Genomic DNA, 19314 nt, shown 5'->3' with positions numbered 1-19314 from the left:
ATTTTTTTGAAGTCAAAAGAGGGAGAAAATAGTGGTATTCTGTAATAAAAGCAGATGCCATAACATGACAGGGTGAACAGGTCACTTCAACAATGGTGGAAGGCTGCAATTTTCTAACACTAACCATCTGTATCAGAGATGGAATACTAAAATTAAATTAGTTTCATGAGTGGAAAATCTCCTCTATTAAAAATTTGCCTCATAACATGCCTTTAAGAGATACAGAGTGCATAACATCAATTCAAACCTGTCTATTATTTCATTTTTGCTGCAGCCAGCACCTCAGACCTTTAGACCTGGTTCCTGATCCATAAGAAATTCCTTATGGCCATGAACAACTTATCTTATTGAACATCTATCATCCCAGAACTGTCTGAGAAAGAGCCATCTCTAAAGACCATTTCATCTGTTGGCAACAGGCTTGGAGTGATGGGGTAACTGTACAAATGTACTTAAAGACACTTGCCCAGATCTGATGTACAAGTTACAAAAACACTGAACAAATGCTTTAGAAGCATTTCAGTTCATCATCTGTCTTCAGAGTTAAATGTACAGACATCCTTACTAATTGTAGAAAATACCAGCAGTTGCTGATAGCAACCATATTACTTCTCCCTCTGATCTACCTCCAATGGACTCTTCAATACTGGCACTCCTTCAAACATTATTCAAACAAGTCTTCCTAAAATTCCAGCTCCTACTTGTCCAAAGAGCAACATCTAGAGGAAGAGAAGCAAACTTATAGAAAACTACTGTCAATCTCATTTGACCCTACAACTTCTGACTTCTGAAGTTCTCTCCTTCACTACTGTGAATATTTCTCTGAGTCTTTACTAGAGAAAGACAGAGGGGACAAGTTTCATCAGGGACTTGAGAGCACAGGAAGAAAGCAAGCCAGAAGAAAAATTACTTATATTTATCAAACTGGCACAAGCAAGCCAACAGAATTTGGCCATAGAGACATACACTTACACACCTGGATCTAAAGTACATGCTAGTGAAAGAAATAACCTGGAGAAACATGGAAATGAGGCAGGCAGCCTACTATACACTTTATACATGCTTACTGCCATCTCTATCTTAGTTCTACCTCTCCAGGAACAACTTTCCACTTTCTTCTCCAATCTCTTCCCACCTGGCCATGATAACCCAGCACTTCCCATTCAGAGGCAGTGGATATCCTTTTACTGCCTATTGCAGAGACACAGAAGCAAGCTCCAGAGGAGAGAGGTGCATTTGTTCTCCACTAGTAAAAGGCATGGTGTTTAGGACAGCTAGGACAGCTATGACTTGCTAGGATAAACAACTTTTTAAAAAGTTATCGACTCCAATTTCTCAAGCACATTTCAGAGCAGCTCTCAAGGCAGGAGATGTGTCCTTGTGGTACGCATTCAAAGAGGATAAATTACCCTAAAGCCACAGGCAGTGAACACAGGGATATAGCCAGCAGGTAGGAGTGTGGGCAAGACACAAGGCAGAGCAGTTCTCTGGGATTCATGCCATTGCTACCAAATGATAAAAAACAAGCATCACATGAAATACAAGGGCAAATGCCACAAGATTCTGAATTTTGAGAACCCTCCACCTCATTGTGCCCATAACTTCAATAATTAAAATCAATCCCCTGCTACAATGGCTGCAGCTCTATCATCTTTAGCACAACACAGAAAAAAATCATTGGTGAGATGATGTGATTACAAGGAAAAGATTTTATGATAGCAAAATATCTGTTTTTCCAAGAAGGAACTGCCAGTCATAGTAGAGCATATCAGGTATTCCATTTGTCCAATTCTGTGTGTTAATTAAAAAAAAAATTAAATCTCTGCTCATTATTCAAAGAACCTTGCACTCTGCAGCTTCAGTGTCACTAGTAAGCATAGAGAAGAAACTGATACCCAGTCACAGACTTCATTTAATCTTCTTCAGTACTAACACTGCTATTTTGCTGTTTTCATAACTGAACTGTCAAAACAACTTCAACTTATCCAAATATATCCAGCACATGCTGGTTAAGGAATTGTTGTCTAATTTGTGCATCTCTACAGAAGTCTAAAGGAATCACTAGAGTGTGAAATTGCCAAATGAAGAAGAGGCATTGATCACAGACGATACTGAGCAGTGGAAGAGAAGCATTCAACACCTCCTAACCATACCCATAACATAGATTCAATCTCAACAAGACATTTGTTGAAAATCAAGTGCTGTCTCCAGAACAAATGCTTTGTGCTCTCAATACAAAAATAGGACGCGCTAAGTCTATGCCTGGATGTCACTTCTGTTAAACAAAACACCACATCATGGTTTTTTGTCATCATCCACTTTCACATCAAGCAGAAATAGTTTGGCAAATAGTTTAGCAAATACAGGTTGTACACCAAATCACCATTACCTAGCCACTCCTGAAAGGCACAGAGCTTCAGCCACCAGCCTTAAGTGTTGCTACCTTGATGACTATGCATGTGGAATGACTTTTCACATAGTAGTCACAGGACATACCTACCTTCTGTGATTCACAAGAACAGGTCACTCTCCATCTCCAAGCAACAACAGGCACAGCTGACTGCTTCCCTGCAATTTGTACATAATTCTGCCTACAGCAAGAATGAAATAACGACTAGGACCATGCCACACAATTTGACAGATTGATTGCTTTTTTCTAAGAGAGAAGATGAAAAAAACCTAAGGAATACATACTCTATGCAAAAATTTTGATCAAAACGGATCAACACCGGGTCCTTTACAGTCTGGAAATTTAGGCTAAATAGCAGTGCAGTTAAGTAGGTTTGCCTCTTGGGGCACTTCAAGGATTAATTACTCCATCAGATTGTTTGAAAGAACACAAGGAAAGAGCACGTGATATAATGAGACCTCTAAATGGCTCTCCTCATCTCAGTTTCAGCAGCCCTGTAAAAAAAATCTGTTAGTCTCCGGTATTGATTTTCTTTACACTGAGAAGCTGCGCGTAAATTGACTTCTGCAATAAAAGTCATACAGTATGGGTACATCAAGCATCTGACACACTCATAGTGTTCTCACCACATTTTTGTCTTACCAGCCAATTAAAGTGTTACTGATTGGAACAGGAGACAGTTTTCAATCATTATTCTTTAGCCAGAAGTATTAGGTCCTTTAAGATTTAACACAAGAGACAAGAAGTCTGTTTTCTGAGACGGGAGGGGGAATGTTTTATTCAGTGATATCAAAACAAATGCACTTGCATCCTGCAGAATCTAGAAGCAATGTAATCTTTTTGAGGAAATTTAGTATGCAAGAGATACAGAGAGTTCCTCATGGTTTGTAACAAGTCACTCCCCCAAGTGGTGCCTGGGCATAGCAGTATGCTCTACACAGTGAGGACTCTCCCTCCCCCCAGAAACTCATTTGGAGCAGCAGGCAGGCCAGGGACTGGCAGTCAATGCATTTTGGCTCTGGTCCACTAGTGTCAAGAAATATCAGCAGGAGTTCTAACATGTTTTAAAGCAGACACTCCTCTTCCCTGGGGGCCAGAGACACCACTTGGCTACACAGGCAAGTCCCTGAACTGCAAAACATGGAAAAGTGCCTGAGGGATCTTTAAAATGAATTCACAAACAACTCCAGATCCAGGAGGTGGCATAACCTGCTGTAACTATCCCACCAAGGATGACAAAAAGAGACAGGAGCTAAAGACTACACAGGACCCCTATTTGATTCCAGTGCTTCTTCTCACTGTCAGATTCCCAGAAAAGTATTTTGGCACATATTCCTGCCTCCTTCCACTTGCTACATTAAATGCACTGCAAAGTACTAATCAAGAGTAAGAGCTAACAAATCTAATGTAATTATTACATATTTTAAGGTGAAATATGATAAAAAACCTAAAATAAAAAAGATAAAAAAGTGTTCAGAGACACACTGGGGAAAAAAAAAGGCAGAGATGTTGTTTAGGTGTTGATTTTTACAGAACTAGTCCTGGAAGCCTCTGTTGCCCCCAACCTGAGACAAGAGAGTCTCCAGATTACACAGTGAAAGACTGATACTTTGCTTCTTCATGTAAATTAATTCTCTGGTTATCACAATTACTTCACGACACTAAACCAAATCTTCTGCCTAAGAGTTTGGGTTTAATAAACAAAAAGTAGTTGGCTAGCTATAAACAAGTTGATTAAATCTTTAGCTAAGCATACTAGGCAGTACTGCAGCTACAGCCAAAGGTAAGAGCTGGAATGTTTCTGGCTGCCAGTGGGCTAGTTACCAGCAGCACTCCCTCCCCTCACCAATTTTTGCACTCAGAAAGGATTCAGTTTTCAATATCAACATAATCCAAATTTTAGGGGGCACTGTTAATGTTTTAAGAAAGACTAAGTAGTTTTATAGCAACACACCTAAAACAGGAGTACAGAACTTGACTATAAACCTAAAACGGCATGATTGCTACCAGCATAACAAAACCAAAAAGACACAATAGTTTATTCCAGAACATATGGAATTCTATTCTGACCAAAAAAAAAAAAAAAAGTGCACTATGTGCTTCAGGTACTATCTTTTAAAATGTAAAGCAACCAAGTGTAAAGGCTCAGGGCATTCTTTGTGTTTAAAGTGTGTCAAAATGCTATATACCAGTCACCTAAAGTAGAATTAATCACTTGTATCATGCTAGAGTTAATTTAGATATCTACTTCAAAAAAGTTATCATTGAAGTGCTAAAATAAGTTAGGATCTTAAGCCACTAACATATTTTCTAAGGAGTGCTAAATGAATTCCATTAAATATTAGTAAGCATATTTCTCCCAGAGTCTGCAGACGTACTCAAAAGATGGATTTTGTTATAAGATAGTAAGTGACCTACAGGAGAATCACTGCCTTAATACTTCTGCCTCTTAGTTGTGGTCATCACTTGAGTCTGATGATGCCCAGAGTAAGAACAGGCAGTAAAGCACATTTACAATCTGTTTAAACTTCACCCCAGAGTGAAAGTCCAAGCAAGCTCATTCCAAGCAAGTATTGGTCTTTCATTTATGTCTTACTATATTTTATGGAAGGGATGGAAAAGATTCTAGTGCCTAAAGAGTTAAAAAGTAATATTTAAATACATAAGATAATGCGGAAAGAAACATCATATAACTAAATTACTCCATTAATAAACTATATCAAATGCAAAGAGCTATTCTGAAAATAAGAAGACAGACCATGTGACCTAGGAGATCCTTCCCAGTTCTGTGTTCTGGAAAGTAATCCTATTAAGACAGTCTGGTAAGAGGATTTTCATTAGGCATTAACTGTGCCATCATTTGCACTTTATGAAGTCCAACACAGAGGACTGAAGTGTGTGTGATCCTCCTGGCAGCATATTTGGAATGGTGAACTCTTCTGAGTCACCACTAGAAGTGTCACCTCTTGACTAGCACCACTACACACACTAGCCATTCACTTACTTACCATTAGGCCTCTTAATTAATGCTATCTTCTACCCTACCTTTGCTTTACGGGCTAAACAGTACTGCACTGAATTAATAATCTACAAGTGTTCTAATAATTAAAGACCTATAGTAACATGTTATGATTTTTCTCTATATTTAGATCCACTAGATCTATGCTACTGATAAATAATCACATGGATTGAAAATATACAAGACGCCTTCTGGGGCTGCAATCTGTGTGTTCCCTGAAAATAATTTAAGATGCCATGCTGAACCGGTTCCTAGAATAGATATCATGCTTCCAGGGTGGGAGGGAGTGGTGGGGAGGGGAGGTAACAGTTCTGCTAATGAGATGTGATCCTCAGAATTAAATACTTATCACTTCAAAGAAGATTTGATTTGTTTCAGTGTGTACCTCTGCCCAACCAATTCCTTGTTCCAAGAAGATCTTTACAGGCTAAATTTATTCTATCCTTTGAAATAAAGTTGTACTGCTGCTGTAGGGACTGCATACAATCAAGATTTTAAACCCCTTCTCCAGCATTAATAACTTCTAGAAATCTTAACTTCCATAATTCCATGTGTCACATGGGAGAAGAGCAAAAGAAGCTGCTAATGTTTTACAATAGGCAGCCAAAAGTTGAGGTGACATAGATGGATGGCCACATCTAACCTACTCAATTTGTGCTGTCAAATAGAAGTTTCTGGAGTTAGATGTAAAGCAGGGAAAAATGAGATCTTGGCTTTTGAATACTGCAGGCAAGACACAAGACTGGAAGAATGTATTGATATTGCTGCTGCTGCTTTATCACCTATAGTGACAAGAGACAAGGGGACCATAACTCAGACTGAACCAGGTTAGAGATGGGATAGCTCTTTTTTTTTCCCCATTGGTATCTCCTACACTGTCAGAATATTCTGTAAAATATGTACACATTATGTACAGTAGTGTGCTCTACAAACTACATAGGTTTTTTCGTTAGGTTTTAAGTCCTGTTACAGTGTTTTTAAAGGGGCTGATAACCTGTTCTAAAGAATGATGAGAATGCAACTAAGAGCTCAGCCAGCCTTTGCAAAGTACGAATCAAAAGAGAATGAGTTTAGGGTGGTCACAAGAGTCAACTATCACACTACTTGTTCTGGTTGAAGTAAGACTTAATTTCACATCTTTTTATTTACATTCAAGACCTATTTATAAATATTCCCTATGCCTTATAAGAGAAGTCAAACATTCCATAAAATAGCTATTTTCCTCATTTAAACAGGGTTATTTTTGTTTCAGGCATTTGCTTTGACAGCACAGGTTAGATCACCTAATGCAAAGCCAGGAGAATAAGGAGAGACTGTCATAGCACAGGGTTACAAGGCACCAACAGTGCTCAAGTCAGCCCAGCACCTTCAACAAAGCACAATATAACCAGCTCTCAGCTACCTGGGGATGGATCATCCATGTTGTAGTTTAATTGTGCTACAAGTACAGACACATCCAAGCTACACTCAAGTCCAAAAGCAATATAATGAATTTTTGTGATAAATCAGAATGGTTAAAAGGTGTAGATTAATGACCACTTTTCCCCTCTTCCCCTTCAGCTGTACATTCACGGTATGATTTGTAGCAGAGTTTACAATTTATTTTTTTCCCACAGTTTTTCCATTGTATCCACATTCTCCCACCCAGCCCCTCCTCTCCTTTGTTACCCTGGATAATCAAGTACTGGCTCTATGTAAAACAATTTGCCTAAAGGCACAAGAGTCTTTGTAGCCACAAAGATTGGAAGCTACCATTAATAAGAAGTACAATTATAAAATCTTAAGTGATGTAAGCAATCAATTATTTATTCACCTTGTTATAAAACAACCACACCTACTGCTTCAGCAAAGAGACCAGTTGAATCTTGAACAGAGAGGAAAAGGACAAAAAGTTGCTATGGAATAGCTGCTGAAAGATTATCTGTGTTGTGAAGCTTTAAGTTGAAAGTCAAGAATATTGCTGCTGATTCAGATAAAACAATGAACCAGTGCAGAAATGACATCTAGACTAAACAAAGATCAAATAGTAGAAAAAATAATTTTCTTAGACTCATAGGAAGGTTTGGATTGGAAGGGATCTTAATGCTCATCTAGTTCCAATCCCCCTACCATCAGCAGGGACATCTTCCACTAGGCCAGCCACATCCAACTTCAACATTTCAAGGGATGCAAAGTTCACAAATTCTCCAGGTAACCTGTTCTAGTGCCTCACCACTATCACAGTGAAGAATTTCTTCCTAATATCTCATCTAAGCCTGTCCTCTGTCAGTTTAAGGCCATTCCTCCTTGTCCTCTCACTACATGCCCCTCTCAAGCTGTCCTGCAGGCCCTCTCTAAGTCTCCCCGAAGTCTCCTCCAAGCTGAACAATCCTCTTGGCCTTCACAAGAGAGGTGCTGCAGCCCCTGATCATCTTTGTGGCCCTCCTCTGGACTCACTCCAACAGGTCCATGTCCTTCTTATGCTAGGGGCCCCAGAGCTGGATGCAGAACTCCAGGTGGGGTCTAACAAGAGTGAAGTAAATGCTGAAGAACTGTCTCCCTTGACCTGCTGGCCATGCTGCTTTTAATGTGGCCCAGGATGCAATTGGCTTTCAGGGCTGCAAGTGCACATTGCCAGCTCATGTTGAGGTTCTTGTCAACCAACACCCCCAAGTTTTCTGCTGAGGGTTGCTTTCAATCCGTTCTCCACCCCACTTTATTTGTGGTCAGGACTGCCTTGACCCATACGCAGAACCTTGCACCTGACTGTGCCGAACTTCTCTCCTTGAATTCCTTTGCAGCGTTGCACGCAAAAAGAAGGCCAGTTCAGTTGCTGAACAGTGGTACATTTCCTACTAGAGGAGGGTCTTTAGAACTTAAGGCAAGATCTTAACAAAAGACTGGCTTTATCACAATCAGGTGCTTGCTACCCTCACAGATCCTTAAGCCCACTCCTCCGGAAAGAACTGCATGCATTTTACAAAGTTTGTTTTAAGACAACGTGCATTTCTTAGGCTTCCCATCTTCTGCTCTTGGGATTCAAATACCTTTCTGTGGTTGCTACATGACAGAATAAGCCTTTGCTATACCTGTCTTGCCTGTGTCCTTTACAGATCTCTGATCACAGCAACTCTTCAACTGACACAAGTATGTTGCACAGTATCACTTGCCCTCGAGAGGACACAAAAGTTTGTTCTGTACAACATGGAGATCTGTGAGAGCTATCCAAAATAAATAATCCAAATAAATTTCTAAACACCTTGGTGGACCTACAAGTTCTTTACTCCAGTGCATCTGAACTGCAACACTCAATCTCCCAAAGAAACCCTTTATTATGCCTCCTACTAACTTGCATCTTTTTAAAGGAGTGACACTCTCTCTAGTTCTCAGATCCTTCTCAGCCTCTTTCCACTTCTAATCCATTGAGAAAATAATCCACATGCAATTACCATTTCTGAGATCTTAGTCCAAATTAGAAGTCTATTCAAAGAGTAAAACTGTAGGCAAAAGTTTGCTTCTGAAGCGTTTTATTAAGTGGGTTTTCTTACCAAACACCTTTCTGAGAAATGAATAATGAATTTCAAACATTACCTCACTACAGCCTGAGGCATAAGTAGTACCTGATCATACCATCAGGTCCACATCACCACATGGCAGCCTTAGCAGCATGCTGACCAGGCTGTTTTGGAAAAGACAGAGTGTGTGGAGGGAAATGTGTTAGCATATCCCAGCAGCTTCAGGAAGACAGACAAAGAGGGTGCTCTCCAGCTCCACAATCACTGAGCAACCAGGCAAAGCTCTTGATCCATGCAGGACTGAGTTAAATTGCTGCTTTCCCTCCCATACTCCACTGCCAACATGAAATCCCCTACCTATTTCAGTGTTTCATGCCACTCTTGTCATTGCACTATCTGTACCAGAAGATGGAAGGAAATCTTACACCTATTAATTCTCAGTCTGATATGGATTTGTACTCCTAAAGGAAATGCCTGAAGGGCCTTTATGGGCAGCTCTTCCAAGGGTGCAGTGAATTTTAAAACACAATCTGAGGGTATTTCCATTCCTGGAATGGAAAAATGATAAGCTTGGACATAACACTCTGGTACATCCAGACCAACATCATATGCCCTGCCAAGCACTGACTTCCATAGATCACTAGACATACTCTAATAAAATAGTTGATTACTCAGCTAAGCTCAGCAATATCTCAGAAGGCAAGTCTTGTATTTAGCTTTTAGAGTGCAAAGTCTAGGGGCTCATTTGATTTGCACATGTAAATCTCTACATTAAAAAATATTCAGCAACAAATCCATAGCGCAAGCAAAACCTTTCTTCATTATTGTGCAAAAATCTGTGTGCCAATTATAGTAAATGCTATAATTCTGGATAGACAGGACCCCAGAGCACAGAAACTCACCTGAAAAACTGAATGGTTTCTGGGGACAAGTCCAGTGGTCTCTTTTTTTCATATACAAAATCATACAAGTTTGGCAGGTGCACACAACATAGATCATGCATCTGGAAAACTGGTCTGTCACCACTTTCATGCTGAACTACAAGTTGCAAGCCATCAGGGAATGAATAGTGATGATGTAAGTTGTTCTATGCAGCATTATTTTGCAATTCTTAACCAATAATGGACTTAGCCCAAAACACAAAGCATCTGTGGAGAAACTATTTTTAGTACCAAGATACCTAATAAAGGTCAACACTGAAGCCAGTTCAAGTCCTGCAATTAAGGCACTGCATTTTCAATATACCAACCTGCAAACATAACCTCAGTTTCATCACTCACAGAAACCAGAACAAACAGGTTATAAAACTTTTTTTTTTTTAATGAGGCAGTCCCAGAAGCAGACAGCCAGACCAATACTCACCTGAAGCACCTGACCTTAGCACGTTAGCCTGGCAGGTTCTGGTGTCAAAAAAAATCCTGCTTAAGTCTCTCTGGTCCTATTAAAGTTTTCTACCTTGACAACCTTTACCATTCAGGTAAAGGGTCTTTTATCCCTAGAGTCTGCATCATGTGGAAGTAACCTTTTTAAAGCTAATCTCTGTGTCATATAACTGAGGTGTCTGCATTAAAAATAGTCTCAAATAGCTCCTTCTAAGTCATACCCCCAACACCATTATATTGCTTGGCATCCAACTTTTAAAACTAAAAATGTACCAGTAAAGACAAGATCCAGTAGAAAAAGAATACAAACAAACCTGTCTCGTTATTTCCCAACCTCATCTCCTAAGCTTTGTCGCCATGCCAAGACAGGCTTATAGCTGACTTAACTTGCAAGTACTTGAGAGACTATGAGTACATGTTTAGTTTTGAATAAAGGGAATCTTTCTGCAAGTATCCACTTACTGAAGAATCTCAGCATAACAGAAACATTATTTAAATGGAAAACAGTGAGCAGGCACTACATTTATGCAGTCTAACAAAGAGATATGCAAGTCTTCTTAAAGACTTTCAGTGCACCACATTGCAAGCATCCCCTACTTATTTTCGCTCTTCCCAGAAATGAAGTGCACTGCTCCTTAGAAATAGAGCTCTGAATCAGAATAGCAATGAACATTGACATTGGTTAGCTCTTCCAGGATTAAAAATTCAATGGCTATTTCAGACAACCTGGAAGATTTTAGATCGTTACAGAATTAAAATGTCATTGCATTGGAAAGTAATTGTAGATCTTCCATAGAAGTTGAAGTGAGCAATTCCCAACCCCCTCCCAACCTGCCCTCAGACAGGGTTATTAACTGTCTGCATAGGTGATTAAATTTCAGCCTGAGAGCAACATCTCTAAGCCTAGAAGTAATTCAAGCAGATTCAAGCAAAGCAACTTGCATTAAATTGCTATTGTCTTTAATCACTACACTCATCACACATCTTCAACTTTATTCTGATAGCATATTAATAGCTTGACCTTTTCACTACCATCATCTCTGCTGACTCTGGATAGAGTTGATGCATAATAGCAAAGAAGAGCAGAAGATGACTTAAATATTTTGCCCTTGGCCTTCAAATCTAAAAACATTTTGTTCTATTATGCTAAACCACTTTTCCCCCTAAAAGTCACTTCAGAAACCAAACCATCTAACAAGTTATTTTTATTCAGCTACATATGGTCTACACCTTAATGGAGACCTTCTAAAGCATACATCCTTCTACTTTAGTTGGAAGCAACAACTATAATAAGGAAAAGACTGAATGATTTTCCTCCAACAAGCCTGTGATTTGAATACTGTGAAGAGCAGCAACAATTCCATTGGGCTTTTGTCCTATACACCACATCCTTTCTTATGAACAGAACAAGTTCACCTGTATGTCAAAAGGACACAGCCCAAACAGGTCTGGTGCTTTTGAGCGGTGAGAGTCAAACCAGAGGACAGATCCAGCAGGCCAGACACTAACTGCATTATCAGCTTGCACAGGCACAGAATCATCAGTTCACACAAACAGCTGTAAACCCTTCCGGCCTCATAGTCTACAGGCTATGTGGCCAAACAAGTCATGAGACTGGAGAGGCAAGTCACACCAAGACAAAGACTAAGAACTGCTTGTTTTTATTATTTTTAACTGGAGTTTCCATTTGTATCTTTCCTTCCCACAGCTCATGGATGTGAACAGTTGAGGAGGTTTAACTTGACACATGCACATTTTATGTGTCATTCTAACAATTCTGCCAATAAATCACTTTTGAGACTAAAGGAGTTTCTTTAAACATTTGTATTATGTGTGTGCTAGATATTCCATCCAGGTTATTTATATTTTCACATCCACCAAAGACACCCACACCTCAAGGACTGTCAAGCTCTCGTCTTCCTAGCTCCAGCATGCTCGGGAGTGAGGTGTTGGCTCCTGGACATGCTGGCTGCAAAGTTCACATCTGGCTTCAACAAATCTCATTTCAGAAGTCTCTATCAAAAGTGAATTAGACGACTGATGGGAAAAGTATGTGCGAACCTCACTTTAGCCTTAACGTTCTGGTAAGAGTAAATACCCGAGGTGGAAGGGAGATATGATCCATTGGGGATTTGAAGGTTTACAACATCGTTATCTCCACAAGGAAGACAACAGTTGCCATTTCTCTGAACAATCTTGAAACATCCTCCTTCTCATCTGTCCTCTACAGAAGAGAATTCATTCTGGCGACACTCGCTCTTTGCCCAGAGTAACAGAAAAACAGATTTGATACGTACATACAAGCCCCCAGCATTTTCGATTCGCGTCCTAATGATCCCCGAATTGCTCACTGAAATTTCCTGGCCAGTATCTACCCCGCTCTTGTAGGTCGGGATAACACAAAACCACGATCCAGAGGGGACCGTACCCGCACCGGCGTCTTTCCTCTACAACAGCCGCCTCCGCACAGCCCCCGCGCAGGTCCCGCTCCCTCCTGCTGCTCTCCCTGTGCCCAGCACAGCGCTCTGCTCTCCGACCCGCCGAGCTCCCGGCGCTGGGCCAGCTCGCATCTAACGGAGACTGAGCCCGCCCAGCCCGCGGAAGGCGCCTCGGAGCCCCGGTCCGCCCTGCCCTGGAGGGCTGCGGGGACAGCGGCTCCCGGCCACCACAGCCGCGGGCGAACCTCCTGGCATTCCCGGACCTGCCGCAGCCGCCGGGCCCCCCCCCCCCCCCCCCCGGAGGAAAGGGACCCTTCCGTGCCCGGCCGTGCGGCAGCCACCGCCCGTCCCCAAAGGGCGGTCCCCTCTTATTCACCTCGGAGGGCACGGGGGACACCCTTTCTATAAGGCATGGGGCACCTCTCACCATTCCCTGAGCCGAGGCACCACTGAGGCGCGGGGCAGCGGCAGGGTGGAGGCGGTGGACCGGGAATGTCATTTGGAGGTGGCGGTGACAGCGCTCCTCTGCCCACCGCCGAAATACGACTCGGAGCAGAAGGAGGATGCCAGGGGCGAGGGACGCAGCGGCGGGCGAGGGGACTGAGGCGACAGCAACCGCGGCGGGGACCCCGCGACCCCGGCCCCGCACCTCGCAGCCGTAGAGCTGCCCCAGCTGCTCCACGATCCACTCCTCCAGCACCAGCCGCTTCCGCAGCTCCTTCCGATCGTATTTCACCGTCACTTTCCCCTGCTGGTGGCGCCGCTGCTGGACCTGCACCACGGCCGCCGCTGCCGACACCGAGTCCTCCCGGGAGGAGCTGCCGGAGGAGCCGCCGCTCCCGCCGCCGCCACGGGGGCTCTGGAAGAAAACGCGGTTCCCGCCGCCTCCGCCCGCTGCTGCCGCCGCCTCGCTGCCCCCGGTCGCCACCGACATGCTCCGCTCCGCCGCGGCTCCCGCCGAGCCGAAAGGCGCCCGCCGCCGCTACCGCCGGGCCGCAGCAGCCGCCGCTTACGCGTGTGCTCCGCTCCCCCGCACCTGCCGCTTAAAGCCTCGCATGGCTCGGCGACGCAGCGGCCCCGCCGCCGGGGGTGGGCCCGGACCGGCTGGGGCGGGGACAGAGGAGGGGCTGTGTGGCTCGGCTGGGCACGGCGCGGGTCGGGTTGGCACAGCCCGGCGCGGTAGGATCGGCTCGGCACGGCACGGCACGGCACGGCACGGCACGGCACGGCACGGCGTGCCCGGCGTCAGCAGCTTGGAGCGGAGTGTGGAGCGCCCCGAGAGTGCCGCGGGGCTGCCCCGGTGCCGGCAGGACGTGGGCGGCCCTCGTCGGCGGAGGCGGAACGGCTGTGCCCGCGGCAGGGCGCTCCCGGGGAGCGTACGCTCGCTGGGTGGTTTATGACTTTTTTTTTTCTCTGTAAGGAAATGCAGCGTTGCCCCGTCACGCACACTACGTTTATATACATTGCAGACCTGCAGCACTAAAACGCTGAATTTTTCTTCTCTTCGTGTTGTGTGTGGTGCATGAATGATTTCAGTAGTGAACCCCAAGAACTGATATTTCAAGTTACCAGCAGTGTAAAATTAAGCCATGTGGAGATGGCTTTCTAAAATACCCAGGTTAGCATCAGTACTTTCAGCAGCTTCTTGTCTAGCAGGAGATACTGAGTGAAATCACTGATGGCCCATCCTACACACAAAATGTGCCTATGACTGCAAGTAAACAGCCAACATAGCACAGGCGCTGGGTAGGGATGTCAAACCATCCCCATTGGCAAAGAGGTTCGCCGGTGACAAGGGGCAGAAGTCGACCTCTTGCATGTGCAGAGCTGGGACTGGACGTGCTTGGTGTCCCAAGTTTGGGTATGGCTGTGGGAATTATCTACTGTCCACACTGCCCTGAGAGTGAATGTCTTAAATCAGCAGGAAACAGAGGGGAAGGAGGCATGGGTCACTGGCCACATCTGCCTGGCTATATCTGCCTCAGGCAGATCCTTGCTGCTGTTTGGCATGGCCATGTGGTAGCACTGACATTTCAGCTTCTTCTGCTCCCAGCATGGGACACACCTCTCAGAAAGAGGCTAGCATGAGGCATTTGAGCCTCATCAGGCTATTTAGGTAAAACATAGATTGTGCCACTAAAGGGATCATAATCTGATAAAATCTTATTACTGGTCTGAAATGCTATGATAGCTTTTAGATTTTCATCTTAAAAAGCACGAGTTTTTCAAAGCAAAGCATATGGGATTAAGCTCCTTATCAGTGTGTAGGGACCACATGATTTTCAGAGATATTGAGCAATTGCAACTAGGTACCAGCTTAGGTCACGCTTGAAGCTTGGGCTGCAAGCAGAACTTGAGAAAAATCATATCCCACAAATGTGAGTTTATGCAAGAAGTCTGCCCTATTCACAGGGCAGCCATTACACAAGTGACTATCAACTTCCAGATGGATTGTGCTGCCTGCCTGGCTTTTATAACTCTAGGCTTGTGTAAATGCAGTAGGAAAATACCATCATCAACAACTTGTTCTTAGAGAAACCAAAAAGAATACAAAAGAGTTTTTGAAAGAGGGGAGTGGCTGTTTTTTAAACTTTTGTGTTTGGAGTGGCCTATAATTTGGGTCTGCAGCTGTGCATGTCATGTTGGAAGTCTGGTGCTGACGTACTCAGCCACAAAACTTGAAACTTTCTTGTTCAGAGCAGGAACACTTCTGTCTTTACAGACTGGCTGATGTTTACAGTTGCTGAGAAAAAAAATGATTAATATGAAAGAAGGTCAATATTGCTTAAGAGGCTTTTAAAAGTCATATTAAGCATCATACTTGGGATATATTCTATGAGATATAAAATAGGAATACCCAAACTTTTGCCATAATAGGATGTTTTCTGGAGCCAAAAGAACACTGAGGTGTTCCATGCTGGGCCTAAGCTGACTAGAAAATATTGAGCTTTTTCTTCTCTGATGTAGCAAATATCAGGTGAACAGATGGCTAAAATATTTTATTTGAGTGTGAGAATCCAAGAGGTCTCAGCTGAAGGACTTTCCTGATACTATCACTAACAGGATATTGTAATCACTGCAGACATTTAAAATCTGGTACCCGCTATTCAAATAACACTTCCACAACACTCTGAAAGTAGAAAATTAGATACTGGTGACTAAAAAGCATGTCCTCAGAGGTTATAATTTCAAAGTTACAATTCTAACATAATGCATAGTGCTTGGTAAATGTGGGTGGATGAGAAACTGGTAGAACTGCCAGCATTGTCATGAGGCAGTTTTATGTGCCATTGGTTTTTCATTCAGTTTTTAAAATGAGCGCATTCCTCAGGAAGCCAGAGCAAAAACTGCTGCCAAGAATCTTTTTTGCAGTGATTTTGCTTCATTTGAAAGAAAGAACTAGTTGTTTAAAAGTCAAAGTTGAGAAAAAACGTTTAGATCTGCTAATATCCTGGGAACGATCAATGCAGTACAGTGTGGGCACAATCTCTGCTTTGCTCCTGAGTGACTGGAGGCATATGAGAGCATTTCTTGGAGAGAGAAGTTTCCTCACAAATACTTCTCCATACCGCAACGGAACCATTAATGGTTACACCCATAACAAATACAAGAGTAAATGTGGCAGGGGAAAGACAATCCTTCCCAAAACTTCAGCCTTAGTTTTAGACCTACCTTAAGGAATGAATTCAGTGCGTAAGAGATTAGGCTTCATAGACGAGGTTTTTTCAGCAGCTGAATCAAAATCACAATGCAGCATTTAGTCTAAAGCTAATGGTTGATCAATAAAGCCAAAGGGAAGAGAAAATACTACACTTTTGAAATATTGTGCTCTTTCTGTGTGATCATGCTCTCTCACAAGAGCATCATATCAGGTGACAGGATAAGTAAAGAACAGACAACATAAAATAGGAAACACCAAAGGCAGAGGAACACTTGCATAACCTGCAGTTCCTTATGTTTCTTTCCCAAAGAGTGGATGTGGGAATCTCTTGTGAATGTAAGCAACATGAGGCTGTATCCACTTTCCATGAGTATATTGTACAGTCCTAATTTGTTTTGCAGCTAAAGAAAATAATACAGAACATATGGACTAATTTTTCAGGAGGCGTAGGCAGTGACCCTTACAGATTCAATGCCCTGAGCATTAATTGCCTTTTCACCTTTAGTAACCCTCTATGACAGCACATTTATTCTCTTCCTAAACAATTGATACTTCCCATCAGTGCTGGCCACAAATGTCAGCATAGACTCATTTCTGTACCTAAGAGGTTCTTCTCCAGGCAAGCTTGCTGTTTACTAAATTACCTTTAGATTTGTTATCTCCAGTGATAGTCTGAATACCCATTTTCCTATGCTGTCAAACACTACAGTGGCCAAAACCAAGACCTCTTTTGTAATGCAGCTCTCCACAGAGAGACCATTCCCCAGAGGTTGCTCAAAGGAAGGACTCCTGCAGCTTGTGTCTTCTCCATGGCTTTCCATTGTTGCATAGCAACTTCTCTTACGCTTTTCCATGTTTTTTTCTGAACAACTTTGGACATAATAATTGCTGGACTCTGAAATAAAGCAGAATGTGTAATGAAATTTATTGGGTTTAGCATTTGTTATTTTCCTAAGGCATTTGTCTTTCAGGCATTCATGTGAGTTTAGTTCTGGTGCTTTCTACCTCACGTGATGAGGTATTCATGAAGAAATTAATAGCTGAGTGAAAGACTCATAGCTGGAGATTTTCAGCAACCCAAAATTGTTTAATACTGCAAAGTACACACCAGTTGGTGATTTTATTTCCTTATTGAAATGCACATTTGCTTTTACATGTTCTCAGAATCGTAGGAGTCATTTCATGCTTGTATTCCTTGGCTTGTTAACAAAATACTCATAAGTTGCCAGGGAATCTCCTAGGTGTGTAATGATAGACTCCATTATTTTTGCAAGGCTGGAAAGTTTTTGCCTACTGGCTAACTCTGCTTTTCAAAAGCTCTGTGTGGCATCTTGTTGGTGAGCTGTGAGACTTCGCTCCAGGCTCACCACTGAGATTCCCTGTTGCAGGGCTTCTCTTTTGCATGATTATTGGAAACTTCCATCAACCAGATAGGCTGTCTTGTGCCTGGTGACAGCATTTGAGAAGCCTGTAGACACCATCCTGAGTTAATTGATGTGTAAGAAAAGTGTATTTTTGTGTATGAAAAGTGTTTCATCTGTGAGGAGCCTTGACATCCCGTTCAGCTGGGAGGAGGTCTCACCTCTCTACTGTGGGCACTGGGGTCATGGTTGAGCATTGCCTTGTCTGGATCAGTGTTGCCATCCTCCTCATCAGTAAGCCTCATCATCACTTCAGGTGGATACTCCCATACTTCATAAACCACTGCAGAACTAATTTTGCTTTCATCACAGCAGTACCCCATGTGTGTTAGACCGTGTGTGTCGTTTTTGAGTCTCTTATTTGAATTTAGCTTGGGGCTATGAGCTGCTAATGGGCTCTGTGTCTCTAAGTGATTTCCTACTTTGCATGTCCTAATTAATGCCCCTCCCTCTGACTGATAACTTTCTTGTCTTTCCAGATATATTATGATTTTGTTTTCATTTATAATTGCTTTTCATCTGTTTGTAATATTGATGTTCCATACTCCAAAGACACTGTGTTTGTGTCAATCTATCACTCTCAGCACTGCTGACTTTTTGTTCTTGCTCATCATCCTTTTGATGCTCCAAACCCCTACTTTTTGGGCTTGTTTTGCCTTTATTACAAAGCTCATCACAGTCTGGCTCATACAAATGTTTGTTACCATGGGCTGCTTTGTCCTTTGTTCTTCCTGGTGAAGAGAATAGTGGCTCATTGCTCAATCTGCTGCTGTTTAACCTGTAGTAAAAACAGTAACTCTAATAATATGAGTCAGATAAAATAATGGTGCAAAGCAAATATTTGTTATATTGAAGTGTTTGCTCTTGTCCCTTTTGCTTATAATATTATCTGTTTATAGCTTGAGATTGTGATAATGAAACTCTGGAACTTTTGGATTTCAGGAGGAGAGTGTTTGATACTCTTAGGTTACGCTGGCAAAGATACACTCAGGTACAAGGTAAGTGCTACATGAGACAGAAAAAATAGAGGGAAAAATAAATTTCCACACATACACTCATTATTTCCTACAAAATATGCACGCTGACAATTTCTTCCTGTCTCAGAGCAGAGATCCAAGCATGGAATGTGACTGTGACTGCAGCCTCACTTCTTCCCAACACCAGTCATGGCTAGAAACCACAATGCCCTGAATCTGCCAGCGGTGGCCGTAGCTCTGTTCCTCCAAACTCTCACCTTACTCATATAATGCAGGGCCACAAGATACACCTCTGTAGTTGCTCCCAGACAAGAACACTCATTAGGACCCCTCTATATCAGCTGTCCATAGGTGCAGTCTCTCCTTCCCCCAGTTCTGCTGATGGCTGCCCAGCTCGTGTCCTCAGAAGGCAGAAACCTGCCCTTCAGGCTCCTAATGATTGCCTGTCTTGGCAGTTTACATGGGATTTGGGATGTTCACCTCTGGCTCTCCCAGCTGCTCTTGCAGCAGCA

General features: G+C 42.8%; 1 protein-coding gene across 1 annotated transcript in view; it reads right to left on the bottom strand.

The window, feature by feature from the left end:
* Positions 1-13857, bottom strand: part of PPP1R14C (protein phosphatase 1 regulatory inhibitor subunit 14C) — a 51645-nt gene extending 37788 nt beyond the window's left edge. The window contains exon 1 of the mRNA XM_038132106.1: positions 13393-13857. Within this exon, the coding sequence (XP_037988034.1) occupies positions 13393-13677 (285 nt within the window). The 5' untranslated portion in view covers positions 13678-13857. The remainder of the gene's footprint in view (positions 1-13392) is intronic.
* Between the last annotated feature and the right edge of the window lie 5457 nt (positions 13858-19314).

The sequence above is a fragment of the Motacilla alba genome, chromosome 3 (assembly GCF_015832195.1).
Source record: "Motacilla alba alba isolate MOTALB_02 chromosome 3, Motacilla_alba_V1.0_pri, whole genome shotgun sequence".
Taxonomy (NCBI): domain Eukaryota; kingdom Metazoa; phylum Chordata; class Aves; order Passeriformes; family Motacillidae; genus Motacilla; species Motacilla alba.
Note: the sequence above shows the minus strand (reverse complement) of the source record. Positions and strands in the feature narration are given on the sequence as shown.